We start from the raw sequence: 15314 nt of genomic DNA on the forward strand, positions 1-15314 counted from the left end.
TTGGTGCCTCGGGCAGGGTTGCCAACCAGAAATTTTCTTTTTTTCTGGACAATTCAAATCACGGATAGCCAACATTTCTTATGGACAAATTAGAAAACCATAATAAAGTATGAAGATTATAAGTAATACAGTACATGTCTATAGCTTAAAGGGGTTATCCAACACTATCAAAATGTCCCCCATATGCCGAGCCCCTTACAATGAAAATACCTACCTGGGTCCCCACTCCCTGCGCCGCTCCTGGTCCCTGCACCAGCCCTGCTGCTTCTTCCTGTGCGCTGATGAAAACATCCAGTGTCGGGGGTAGCAGCCAGTGGCAGGCGGTGAAGGGGACGAGACTCTGTAGCTTCACCCGTGATGCTAGGAAGGCTCGTCCCCATCACCTCCTGCCGCTGGCTGCTCCCCTTCCCCGACACCAGATGTTTTTATCCGCTCACAGGAAGAAGCAGCAGCGGTGGTGTGGGGACCAGGAGCGGCGCAGGGAGTGGGGAGCCAGGTAAGGGGCCCGGGATATGGGGGACATTTTGATGTGTGTTGGATAACCCCTTTAATATACTGCTTAGAGCTAAATAACTGTATTTACTGTGAGCTGTAAAATGATGATAATTACCACCAAAATACCTATGTCAACTACCACCAGCCTTTTTTCACAGGCACAAGAAAAAAGTGGCCTATTTTTACGGACTGTCCAGAAATTTATGGACGCTTGGCAACCCTGTTCTTGGGTGTCGGACTCCCGCCGATCAGATACTGAGGACCTATCCTGAGGATAGGTCATCAGTATTAAAGTCTCTGAAAACGCCTTTAAAGGGAGTTAATAAACAAGCACTTTATGCAATACTATCATAAGATTGAGGACACAGGCAAATGACCAAATGCCATCAGCAAACATAATCACAGGCTATGGCATAGCGCTAGCATGCTACCTCATTACACCATTATCGCTAGTAAACTCGGAGCAGTGATATGTTATATAGCTCTTAGACTAAATAAGCACAGAGTAACACATCATTGGGTTAACAAATTTCCTTCCTGCTATAAAGCCTGCTATAACGCATGGAGGTGAAGGAATACGGACATGAATATACTTGTTTCATTTAATTAAAAAGGCAGTGAAATGAATGATTATAAGCACACGTAAAATATGCATACAATCACCGAGCGTGAATGATAGTGAATGAAGCCTATTATATTCAGGATCTGTAATGACCTTAGATATACAGGAATATGATTAAACTCTTCCCTTCATTTTTCTTTAAAGGGAACCTGTTGCCATTGACACAAAGTGCAATCAGCAAACATCATGTGCAGTACCCCCAGACCTTGGGGTATCTGCAATTGTTTGGCTAGTTATGTTATGTATTGTTATGTACCATACACCAGCATGACAAGGCATGGTTAGCAGGGACAGGGTTAACCACCCTGTTCCTCCCCTTTTGGTAGCAGTGGGCTGGTACTTCTTCCTGACAGGGGGTGGAGTCTTAGCTAGGACAGTGTGGAGGAAGGAAACACAGTTAAGAGCTCCTACTCCAAGGGACTTAGGGTCCATTCACACGTCCGTAGTGTATTGTGGATCCACAATACACCCGGCCAGCACCCCCATAGAAATGCCTATTTTTGTCCACAATTCCATTTGTAAGATCAGAGGGGAGAATACTGTAACAGTCCCTATTGTCTAGGAGGGAGCAGAACATCGTTCAATACATAGAATGACTCAATATCCCCCCTTATCTGAAGGTTTGCAGACAATTTCAGGATCCTGTTTAAGCCTCCTCAATTATTCCAGTTCATCACCCCTCAAGTTTTTCCTAGTTCCACTTGTTCCCCTTGGTAATTTCTCCAGGCCTTCAATAACCAACCAGGAGAAGATATCAATAGCAGATGTTTCCTGTGTAGGAGGCATCTTAGTACTCTTGGGCCTAAGGTTGGTAAATGGACCTTGGCCTTGACTTTTTTTTATTCTCCAACAATAAGGATTCCAACACGCGCATCCCTTCAAGATCCTCAGGTGGAATACCCAGTCTGTTACATTCCTCTTGGTTATGATTTTTTTTATAAAACTTATGCCACTTGAGTTTCCCAATGAAGAGTTGGACATCTTTAACCCACTCAACAAAATAAAACTTATTGGTGGGTACAAATGTCAATCCCCAAACGACAATGCCAGTATTTATACCGGAAACCTGACAGACCCTATTATAGGGAATGGGAGGCGGGTGCTGGCAGTGTGTGATATATACCGGATACGGCAATATCATAATTCTGTTCTTATGCTGAACGTACCCTAATCAACATGCTGCAGATTTCAAAACATAATCCGCACAAAAAAAATCGGCAGTGTGTACACTGTGTAGGAAAAACGTTGTTGACTTGCACTGTGCTGGAATTTCATGCACTGGATGTGAACTTGAAGTAGACTGGTTGTCCCGTGTAGATGTACATTAAGCATATTAGAATGTAAGCTATAAAAGAGCTGTGGCCCGGGGAGCGTGCTGCGCATTTTAATAGGAATGTATTGCAATCATTTTGTCATGAAAGTTTTGCTATTAACATTAAGTCTGAAATATACATGGAAGAATCAACTGAGAAGCAATAATGTCCTTAATCCAGAAGCTCATTAAGAGCTTGTTAGAGTAAAGAGGAAAAGGTGATCATTAGCGGGAGCCAAATGTGAAATGAATAGTTTATAGAAATGACTGGATCAGTTCAAGTCTGACTTGGATCACACAGAGCGGCCCCCCTCTTGCACTTAGTGCCCTGAACCTGTATTGCCTTGCCAATGCCCAAAAAGTTAGGAGCATCAAAGGAGAAAAGAATACATTGCATCCAGCAATTATTAACTCTGTTTTGGGGAAACTGCTCACTTTCTCAGTGATTACGGATTACACCATTGGTGGATTTCAACATGCTTGATCCGCTTTTAAGATAAATAGAGACCAAAGTGTGGGGTGGCCATCTGTGTCAATGAAAAATAAATGCCCAGTCCCAGTGGCATTTCTAACGCTGGGTATCCAGTCCAGAGTCTATGCCCCAGATCTCTAGGCAAGCAGGCGCTACTTTTAATTGTATCTATATCCTCACAACATAGATACATATGATACATATGATACATATGACATGCTAGCACAAAGACCCTGCTTCACACAGGTATATTTAGTCTATTTTATTTGTTTGTGTGTGTGATTAAAAGATTTCCACAATGCCCCGCTTCCTTAACAGTGACCTCCACAGCGCCCCACCCCCTTAACAGTGACTTCTACAATGCATCACCCTCTTAAGTCACCTCTACAGCACCCCACCCCTTAACATTGACCTCCACATCAGCCCACCCTCTTAAAGGGGTATTCCCATCACAGACAATGGGGGCAAATCACTAGGATATGCCCCCATTGTCTGATAGGTGCGGGTCACAACTCTGGGACACGCACCTACAACGAGAACAGAGCGAGGAGAGCTGTAGCTGGAGGACCCTGGGTTTCCCGGAGTCCGTCCACCACCGTTCATTTCTCCGCTCTCCTTGTAGGTGCGGGTCCCAGAGGTGGGACCCGCACCTACAAGGAGAGCGGAGAAATGAACGGAGGGCGCACTGCTCATGCACAGCCACACTCCATTCATTTCTATGGGGCTGCCGAAAATAGGTGTGGTGCGCTCCCATTCACTTCTATGGGAGCAGCGGGAAGCCGCGCTTGGTGGTGGACGGACCCCGGGAAACCCAGGGTCCTCCAGCTACAGCTCTCCTCGCTCTGTTCTCGTTGTAGGTGCGTGTCCCAGAGTTGTGACCCGCACCTATCAGACAATGGGGGCATATCCTAGTGATATGCCCCCATTGTCTGTAATGGGAATACACCTTTAACAGTGACATCCCACCCAGCACCCCGCCCCCTTAACAGTGATCTTCATGGCACGCCGATTCCTTAACAGTGACCTCCACAGTGGCCCAACCCCTTAACATTGACTTCCACAGAGCCCCACCTTCTTAAAATGTGACCTCCATAGCACCCCGCCCCTTAACAGTGACCCCCCACAACACCATGCCCCCTTAACAGTGACCTCAACAGTGCCACACCCCCTTAACATTAACCTCCACAGTGGCCCGCCCCATTAACAGTAACCTTCACAGCGCTCCACCCTCCTAAAATGTGACCTCTACAGCTTATCGTCACTCTTAACAGTGACCTCCACTGCGACCTGCCCCCTTAACACTGCCCCCCCCCGCTACAGTGCGCCACCCCTTTAACAGTGACGTCCACAGCACCCCACTTCTTAAAATTAACCTCCACAGTGGTCTTCCCCCTTAACAGTGACCTCCACAGCGCCCTGTTCCCATAAAATGTGACCCCCATAGCACCCTGCCCCCTTAACAGTGACCTCGACAGCTGCCCACTCCCTTAACAGTGACCCCCCACAGCATCCTGCCGCCTTAACAGTGACCTCCACAGAGACCCGCCCCCATAACATTGATCTCCACAGCAGCAAACCCCCTTAAAATGTGACCTCCATATCATTTCACCCACTTAACAATGACCTCCACAGCGCCCCACCCCCTTAAAATGTGATCTCCACAGCACCCTGCCACCTTAACAGTGACCTCCACAGCAGCCCACCCCCTTAACAGTGACCCCCCCCAACAAAACCCAGCCCCTTTAACAGTGACCTCCACAGCACCCTGTCAACTTAGTGACCTCCACAGAGCCCCTACCCCCTTAAAATTGACCTTTACAGTGGCCCACCCCTTTAACAGTAACCTGCACAGTGCCCTGCACGCTATGCGCTCCTATGCGCTCCATACATTTCACCACTTAGGTCTGGAAATGATTCATAATTTGTTAGTATATAATATATAAAATAATAACACAGCTTAAAAGGGTTGTAGCACCATAAAAGCGCATCTGTTAGCAGATTTGTATCTATGAAATTGTCTGTCAGTGCCAGCATCTGAGCCTTGATCATCGGAGGAACCAGGTGAGTATTTAACAGTTTGTTGGTTTTTCCTTCCTTTGAAGGGGACACAAGTGGGCATAACTACTCTGGGGGGCACATTTGGTTATAACTATTCTGAGGGGGCACATGTGGGCATAACTACTCTGAGGGGCACATATTGGCATATCTACTGTGAAGGGGGCACATATCTTGGCATAACTACTCTGAGGGGGCACATCTTGATATAACTATTGAGAGGAGGGGGGAAATACCTGGGCATAACTACTGTGAGGAGGCATATATCTGGGCATAACTACTGTGAGGGGGCACATATCTGTCATAACTACTGTAAGGGGCACATCTGGGTATAACTGCTGTGAGGCAGCATATCTGGGCATAGCAATTGTGAAGGTGGCACATGTGAGCATTACTATTGTGAAGGGGGCACAATGTGGGAAAACTACGATTAAGGGCACGATGTTGGCATTACTACTCTGAAAGAGGTACAATGTGGGCATTACTGTGTGCTGGCACAAAAGGGGAATAATTACTATGTGGGGGAATCAAGGGGACTGGGTGTGTATAGTTATGCTTTGGGGAGAGTTAAATGTGTGGCCTTGTCAGTGTCGGACTGGGGTGCCTAGGGCCCACAAGTAAAATTTATACTGTATGTAGTGCAGTAAGTCTACTGTGTTATGTGCCACTTGTGCAGTGGGTGGGGACTAGGGGCCCACCTTGCTCAGAGCCCCACCAGGGGATTCCCCTGTACCCCTGTGGGCCAGTCCGAGTCTGGGCCTAGTAGGAAAACAATTGCTGTGGCACGCTATGCGCTCCATACATGTTGTCCTACTTTACAATTTTCTAAAGTTAGGAGGTATGGCAATGCCCATGGTACAGGATTTAGTTCTGGCCTATAGATCTCTAGAGCAGGGAGTCAGAGACTAGTAAATCTTTGAGGAGTATCACAACATTACCTAAAACCTGAATTTTCTTCTATTTTTTTTAAAGGAATTGTCCATGTATAATAATGTTATTTAGCATATTACAAAGTAAACATTATACTGTATTATATCTGCTTTGGTTTATCGACACTCATAGCTGCTGATCCTCATGCAGTCTCCTCATAGCATGAAGTAGATTATTTAAATGGATTGTCCCATGATTAATATAAAAAATGAAATCAGAAATCATATAGCACATGACAATCTCTAACAAAGCTAGAACCAGCCCTGTGCCTCACATGATTTCAGAGATCTTCCCATTCTTTGCTCTGCTAGATTTACATCAAGCTGAAAGCTCAAGGGGAGTGTCTTTTCTGCTGCAGCTAAGGGGGCGTGTCTCGGCTCTCCCTATCACAGCTCAGGAGGCAGTTGAAGGATGAAACTGAGCATGTGTGACCATCTCAGCGAGCAGATCAAAGAAATAAGAAAAAAGTGGCGCTATACAGATATATTTTATTGAATAATACATTTTTAATTACATGCAATCACAAAAGTATTCAGATCCAGGTGCTGGTTTGAAAACTGTAGAATATTTTCCGTGGGAGAACCCCTTTAAACCTGGTGTCAGCAGGTTCCATACCTACAGGGTGTATAATGTGTACTGCTCCTCCTCCTGGATTGCAGACACGCTGCATGCTCACAGTGCACAGATCAATGTCTCTCATTCATCAGTTGAAATCCCATAATTGGGTGATTTAATAATACATTCCTAAAAGCTTTGCCTCTTGTCACGAAATGATTTTCATTTAACAAGCCATCAGTTCACTGAGTGTTTTTTATGCTTAATTGATGACTGACACATTCAGCCTGAGCCCAAAATCTAATCATTTGCCTTCCTTTCTGTTTTAATAAATTGCTCATTGTAATCGTTTTAATTTCCTTCAGAAGCAGAACACGGTCATAACAAGGTTGTCACATGCTCCGGCTAACAATAGAGCAATGAATGGGGAGATCTCTGGATCCATGTGAGGTACAGGGCTGGTTCTAGTTTTGTTAGAGATTGCCATATCCTATATAATGTCTGATTTTCATTTTTTATATTAATCACTGTGGTGATGGACCATGTGATTGGACCATGTAATCTGACGTCACCATAGGTCCTATAACCATGTTATAAGGGAAAATAATAACATCTACACAACACCGAACCCAAACCTGAACTTCAGTGAAGAAGTTCGGGTCTGGGTACCACAGTCAGTTTTTTATCACGCGCGTGCAAAACGCATTGCACCCGCGCGATAAAAACTGAACAACAGAACGTAATCGCAGTCAAAACTGACTGCAATTGGGTACCTACTCGAGCGGGTTTGCCGAAACGCATCCGGACCTTATCTGGACACGCTCGTGTGAACTCAGCCTTAGATGCCACGTTCATCGCTGATCGCGGCATCTGAGATTAAAAAAAATAAGGGCTTCCAGGGGTTAATCGGTGCTGTAAATAGTATAGCGGCTGTGCTTGGTATCGTGCTCAGCCCCATTCACTTTTATGGGTCTGAGCTGCGTCTAGGCCACGTGACCAATGAACGTGTCCTCACTTGGCCTAGGAAAAGCTGACAGAAGGCTGTGAGCAACACTTCTTTCTCAAAAAGCCGATCAGCGGGGGTCCCGGGTGTCGGACCCCCAGTGATCAGATACTGACAATAGGTCATCAGTTCTAAAGTCTCGGAAAACCCCTGCAGTTAATATTTAAGGGAAAATATCATAAGAAATTATAAATGGCAGTCACAATAGCTTTATCCATGTACCATAAAGCCAGACCATGCGGCTGCTAGAGAGCCCTAATCAGTTGAAAAGAACCACCATAGAGATCTCCTCTCCACAGGTCCTGAAAACCAGAGTATAAGGAAATAACACAAGAAATATGAAAAGGAGAAGGGGGCAAACAAGCACCAAGTGTTCCTGCCCTAGGTGTTTAGAGGGTGTGGTAATGTTAACGAGCCTCAGATGAGGACCCCGTTTTAATCTTTGCCATGGAGCCCCATCTCCTCTTTCTACACCTCTGGTTATGAGAAGCTTGGGAAAATGGTGACCCAGTTATCAGCATCGGTCTTGCTGACATTCATTAGGTAGAAGAGTGAATTACTTGTCCTTTTGCTCATAAATTTGATGTGTTTGCGGCCAGGATACAAATCGATAAGTCATGCACAAACGAGAAGGCAGCTTTGTTAAGGAAACATTAATAAGATATTGAGAAAACGTATTGAGATATTGAGATATCATGTATGTACTGGTTTTCCTTAAAGGGGGTTTCCGGGAGTTCAATATTGATAGCCTTGCCTCAGGATAGATCATCAATATCTGATCTGCAGGGGAGCTGTAAATTGGACCCTTACTGACCAGATATTAATTATCTATCCAGAAGATTGGTCATCAATTATGAACTCCTAGAAAGGTCCTTTAATCTCCCAGAACTTCTAAACAGGACCTGACATCACGTTCATTATTTTTATTATTGCAGATTATTGTCAGCCTTTGTCTGCTCTTTGCTTCGCTTCGTGGGGACTAAGGGAGCAGGACCTGCAGGGTGACATTTTCTTCATAATTCCCTCAGGAGTTGTCAGGAAGCGTAGGCAGATTACCACTTTGGGAAGTATATGGAGATTCATGGCTATAGGTACTGACAAGTGAAGTTATGAAAATTTCGATTTGCTTTGCTTTGCCGAATTTCACAAAGAAATTTAATTTGTGATGAATTATTTTGTCACAAAGCGCATTCCTTTGTATGCAGCAGACGCAATGACGGTAAACGGCGATTACGCCGCCCCCTCCATTGAACCCCTCAGATGCCGCGTTCATCACTGATCGCGGCATCTGATGCTACAATTGTGGGCTTTTAGGGATTAATCGGGGGGGGGGGGAAGAAAAACATAATCACCTTATCCATTTGCTCAGGGAGATTGAAGAAACCCACAAAATCTCGCAGTGGCCTGGGGATGTCATACCCCACCACGTGAGAGATTTTGCACAGTATCTTCAATCAAGATGACTGCGATGGCCTCTCTCAGGGAGCGAATCGATAAGAGTATGTTTTCTTTTTGCCACCATTTCAATAAAAATAGATTTGTTACCTCAAAATTCGAGGAAATTCGGCTTCACGCCAAATCAAATTTTTCCTGAAATTCGGATCAAAGTCAATTCATTTAGCTTCGATTTGCTCAACACTAGCCATAGGTGATCCACAATTCTGCAGTTTGTTATGGCACTCCTTAGGGTACGGCTACTGGTGGTGGATATGCTACAAAGTTTCCACAGTGGAATTACATGCAAAAGGTTCACAGTGTTTATAGTACCAGCAAAATAAGATTGAACATTTTTTAGTAATTTCTGCCTGCAACTTGACCTCCGGTGCAAATTTTAAGCTCATGGTAGGTCAATTAATGCTGCGGATTTCCACTGTGGAAATCTTATAGGGTCCCATAGCAAAATTTCGTATGTCCCCCTCCCCCTGTATGCATCTGCCAGTACACATGCGTCAAAACACTCCAAGAACGCACAGTGCAATGCCCCAGATTTCTGATTTATTTAACCTCTGATTTATTTAATTTTGAATGGAAGACATTTTTATTAAAAAGATAATAATAAAAAGAAGTCGCCTTTGCTCTCACCTACTTTTTCTGACTTCTATGTTAGAAAAAGTGGAACAGATGCTTCAAAAATATGGCGCTCATTCTGAACAGCATATTTCTCTATGTATTTACATCAGACAAGTGACATAAATACATTGCTAATTCTCTGCCGTCTATCACTGCTTCCCTTCACTTCAATTTTACTTCCTGCTTGGATCGATTAAAGGGGTTGTCCGGGATTTGTATATTGATGGCTTGCCCTTAGAATAGGTTATTAATATCTGGTGGGGGTCGGACTCCCAGCACTACGGCTGTTTTGAAAAGGCTGTGGCGCTCTAGTGCCGTACATTATATAGTGGCTGTGATTGGTATTGCAGCCCAAGCCCATTCACTTGTGCACATAGGCTATGTGATCAATGAAAGTGATGTCAGTGGCCTAAGAAGAAAACATTAAACAGCTGATGGGCAGGGGGCCAGGAGTCATACCCCCACCGATCAGATATTGATGACCTATTCTGGGGATAAGTCATCAGTACAAAAATCCTTGACATTCCCTTTAAAGGGGTTGTCCGAAAATAAAGAAAGTAAAAATACTTATATATTACTTTATTATCAATATATTCCCAAATACCTTTCATTAGTTATAATGGCTTGTTTTGTCTGGAGGCAATCATCAGGGGAAATAAAATGTCTGCCATCCTATTAGTACACACAAAACCCGTCCTAATCACACAGAGGGATAAGTTACATCACAACACTGAGCTAAAGAGCTGCCTCATCCTCCTCTCTGCTTGTCAGGGATTATGATCCTGAATACAGTTTAATAAGATCTTCAGCTGAGTCTCTGTAGGAATGGAGCTCATGAGGAGACATGAAGTACAGAGAGGACAAACAGGACAGACTGGTAATGTGGGGTTGTGGTAATAGAGACTGCATATAAGTGCTGCTGCTCATTATCCATACCCCCACCTCCTTTCTGTACTTCATGTCTCCTCATGAACTCCATTCCTACAGAGATTCAGCTGAAGATCTTATCATGTGTATTTAGGATCATAATCCCTGACAAGTAGAGCAGTGAGGAGGATAAGGCAGCTCTTTAGCTCAGTGTTGTGAAGTAACTTGTCCCCCTGTGTGATTAAGACAGGTTTTGTGTGTACTAATAGGACGGCAGCCATTTTATTTCTCCTAATGATTGCTCCCCAGACAAAACGAGCCATTGAAACTAATGAAAGGTATTTGGGAATTTATTTACAATAAAGTAATATTTTAGTAGTTTCATTTTCTTAAATCCAGGAGAACCCCTTTAAAGTTTTTGGTGAAATGTACTGACCATACATGCAGCCAACAGGACCGTTGTGTGATCTGTATCTGTACTTAACCCCCAGAAATTTAAATTTTCAGGAAGTCTTTTAATTAGCTCCTGGGATTTGTCCATCCCTGCAATTTATGTAACTGTGTAGTGATGCAGGATAATTCAATCTTCTAATCTAAAACATCTCACTAATTGTCTTGTAAAAGCCTGAAGACGATGACATGTTTATTTCAATTTCCAGTTACCGCTTTATAAACAATGGAAGCAGCCATGCATTGCACAGTATAGTAGAAGCGACGTCTCTTGGATTCACTTCTTTTACACTGATCTACCATCTACCAGTGCGGTGTGGAGACATAGTGTGGTTGTAAACCGTGTCATAGAAAATGCACAATGTTTAGAACGTTTACTACTTGGGGCATATTCTACTCTTATATGGATCCAGGTTGTCCACTTTTTATGGCTGCACTTTTTCCTGTTGTTTCCTGGTACTGGCAAAAACTGTTGTGCTGCAATGCAAATTTAAAACTTGGATGGGTCTTGGAACAGGTGGATTGAAAAAGAAAAATGTTACTTCCAAAATTGTCTTGGTCTTAAGGGGTTAATATGGTCTCTTTCTGACTGTCTATCCAATTTTGAATATAAATGCCTTAGTTGATGGTTAATTTAAAAGTCATTTAACATGAATAAAGGATAAATTTAAGCTGCCTGCAGCCACCACTAGGGGGAGATTAGGAGCCCCATGCATACTATTATATATTGATATGAAGAATTAAAACAGTGTGCAGAAAACTACCCCTAAAGATGGCTGCATGCAGATAGAATTGTATCACTTTAAGGGTTTTCCTGGATCAGCAAAAAAAGAATCTGCTCCCCAGCCCAGAAACATTTATTCAAGAGCTGCAATATCACACACAGCCCATGCACAACAGTAGATCTCATTTTTTCATAGTGGGCAACCTCTTCCAGGATGTATAAACAAAATCATACATCATATAGCAACAAACAAGTCACCAATTAAAACAAGTGGAATGAGGGCCCCGCTCACAAGAGCTTACAATCTATGAGCAGACACCGAAGGTATACAGTGCTTGTTTTTTTTACAAAGATCCAGCCATCTTTACACAATAGGGGAGCAGATATAAAGCAGCATGAGCTGTCACCAGCCAATATCTGTAGTGGTTCTGAGTGCATGGGTTGTGGTGGATGATGGATCAGACTCTGAAGGATGAGTTTGAGGGAAGGGGGAGGTGAATTGAGAAGAGTTAGATTAGGGGATGATATAAACCACCCAAAAAGATGTCTTTTCATGGAGCGCCTAAAACTGTGGATGTTGGGAATTGTAATTGCTTGGGGTAGGACGTTCCAGAGAAGGGGTGAGCAGTGGTAGGATGGTAGACAGAGTTTAGTGAGAAGATAATAGGGGGTGCAACACCATGGAGAGCTTTATAGGTAAGATTAAGGAGTTTAAATTGAATCCTATACTGTATGGACAACCAGTGTAATGACTGGCACAGGGAGGATGTATCAGACAGCCATTGTAATGACTGGCACAGGGCAGAGGGCATCAGAATAGCGGTTTGACAGATGAGCCTGGCTGCTGCGTTCAGGATAGATTAGAGAGGGGAGAGTCTGGTGAGTGGAAGACTGATTATAAACCTTCTTAGATCAAAGGTCTTGCAAAAAAATAACTTACAAAATTCAAAGAAAAATGCTAGAATGTGGTTCTAATTTGCGCAAAACCATACAATTTGAGTCCAGGTGACTGATTTCCAGCGCAAATTATCAGTCACTAATTTTTGTAGGTCCACACACACAAGTTTTGCGTGCAAAGTGCAACTATGTTATTAACAGTAGAGCACATACCTAATTATTCCTGCCACTTAACCCCTTCTTTGTATTTTCAGCCTCGGGGGAGAAAATGTCCCTGAAAGCCGCTACTAGCAACATCACCAACAAAAATGATCCCAAATCCCTGAATTCAAGAGTCTTTATTGGCAACCTAAACACAGCAGTGGTGAAGAAGAGTGATGTGGAATCAATCTTCTCAAAGTATGGCCGCGTTGTTGGCTGCTCGGTGCATAAAGGATATGCTTTTGTACAGTATATGAATGAGAGGCACGCGCGAGGAGCTGTTCTTGGGGAGAATGGACGAGTACTGGCTGGACAGACACTAGGTATGTAAAAACTGCCCTAGCAATGGAATGCACCAGTAGATAACCCCTGTTCTGGTATACTTGATATTTTCTATATGCAGGACCCCATCCACTAGTTAACTACTGTGTGTAGACTCTTTGCTCTTCTAAGGTCATTTCTGATGCTCATAAAACATGCTCTAACCTCACCACTCCAACCCGGGTTTGTTTGAGTACCCTATGGCCGCTATGTGGAACCCGAACCCTAAAGATAAAACATGGCATGACAGGGCACTCATTGACATCAATTGAGGTTCTTACTGTCCCAGAGGTGCTTAGCCATTGGGGGGTCTTTTTAGCCCAGGGATCTCCTCTCTTAGTTCACCATGCCCCAGGATTTGAAAAGAGATTTAAAAAAAAAACTATACCACCATCTTACCCAGAAGTAAGAATGCTTTATACTTTTTCATGAGAGCAAAATAAGTTTAGAAAAGTTATTAAAGGACATTCCCATAAATAAAAAAGAATAATATACCTTTTTAAAAGTAAGTCCTTAGTGTACCAGGTCTTCCAGGTGACTTTTCAAAATAACCTTTCATGTGCTTCAAACGATTATTCTAACCAATAAAAAGCAGACATGTAGTAGATGAGAATATCTTTCTAACAAAGCTAGAACCTGTACCTCACTTGGATCCAGAGATCTCCCCATTCATTGCTTCAGTTGTTCTGATAGATTTATTTCAAGCTGGCAGCTGAAGATACGTGTCCTTTCTAATGGGGCTTGTCGTTTCTGCTGTAGCTCTCTCTATCACAGCTCAGGGGGATTGTCCTTTTCAGGGGGACATGTCCTTTGTGATGAATCGCACTCCTTGCAACTGTCACAGCTTCTAACAGAGGATATGGCAGGCAGCAGTTTAAGGATGCAACTGAGCATGTGTGTCCACCCTTAGTAATGTTTTACAGAGGTTAACAAGGAAATAAGAAAGAAAGAAAAAAACTGTAGCTAGACTACATCACAGACTGAAATAGAGATGCTAAAACTACAACTTTATTGGATATACACTAAAATTGGGGTCATATTGGCGTTGGCATCTGGCTCAGCTGCGAGTGAAGTTCATTTTATTCACCTGGCTGCTGTCTTTCTCTTTTTTTACTGGGACCCTGTATGGGGTGGTTCATTTACACTATACACCCTGGGCTCAGTTTAAGAGATCAACAGCCAGGTTGATATATGCATATACAACCCCCCACCCCAGTGGCAGTAACTGGTGGGTAGTGACTCACAAGCATTATATTTGTCTACCCCCTGTGCTCAAGACCTATTTCTAAAAGTCCTAGTGTATATCCAATAAAGTTGTAGTTTTAGCTTCTCTATTTCAGTCCGTGATTGCTTCTCATAATTGAGATGCATTATTGATCCAATCCTTTTTGTCCGTGAACGTAGCTAGACTATACAAATACTTTTTAATTAATAACTCTGTGGCTTTACTAAAAGGTGCTGGTTTGAAAAATGTACAATATGTTTCAGGGGGCAACCCCTTTATGCATTACTATATCTGGCTATTATATGACAATGGCTCAAATTGTCAGTTTTTCCTGAGTTTGTGGATTGATACTAGGTGCTATAATGTCTACTATAGACTGTATATGGAGAAAATAGATTCTGCTTTCCTCTTTCACTCAGAAGCAGCAATAGCACCATATATGTCAATATATAGAAGTCAGCAAGTAATGTGATGGGTCCTGATGAGTGGTAACAGACATTTTGTCTGATATTTTACTTTGTAGTATTTCCCCATACTATAAATTTATGCAAAGTTTGTTCAAAGTGCAGTGCCTGTATAAAGGGGTTGTGCCTGGTTTGTTAGTTATTCCCTGTCTACAGAATAGGGGATAACTAATTGATTAGTGGGGGTCCGAATGCTGGAACATCTACCGATCGTGAGAATGGGTGTCTCATTCGCCCTCGATCTGAAGGAAAAATCACCAAACAAATGAATGAAAATAACTTACATATGTATGAAGATCCAAACAACTTTATTGTAAGTATATATAAACAATACATACATATATAATAAAACAGGCAGCACAAGGCGGGACACACAGATGAGTAGCAGGACCCAAGGAGAGGCCGGGAGATCGATGCACGAAATAACAGGGAAAAAGAATGCTAGCTGAAAGAGCATACCTCAAAACCTCATGACAGCAACGCCCCAAACGAAGTACAAAAGAGGCGATTGTAGAGATTGAGGTTGAAATAAAAAGGACAAAGTATAAACATACCCTGACTGGTGCAAAGATCTCTCGGCCGACTCCTGACCCAACGCCGTTTCGCCAGCAGATCTGGCTTCTTCCGGGGATACGGAAACACATAAAAAAA

General features: G+C 43.2%; 1 protein-coding gene across 1 annotated transcript in view; it reads left to right on the forward strand.

The window, feature by feature from the left end:
• RALY (RALY heterogeneous nuclear ribonucleoprotein) overlaps positions 1 to 15314 on the forward strand; it is a 239627-nt gene that overhangs the window by 163766 nt on the left and 60547 nt on the right. The window contains exon 3 of the mRNA XM_040436068.1: positions 12707 to 12976. Coding sequence (XP_040292002.1) covers positions 12721 to 12976 — 256 coding nt within the window. The 5' untranslated portion in view covers positions 12707 to 12720. The remainder of the gene's footprint in view (positions 1 to 12706; positions 12977 to 15314) is intronic.

The sequence above is a fragment of the Bufo bufo genome, chromosome 6 (genome assembly GCF_905171765.1).
Source record: "Bufo bufo chromosome 6, aBufBuf1.1, whole genome shotgun sequence".
NCBI classification, from domain to species: Eukaryota; Metazoa; Chordata; class Amphibia; order Anura; family Bufonidae; genus Bufo; species Bufo bufo.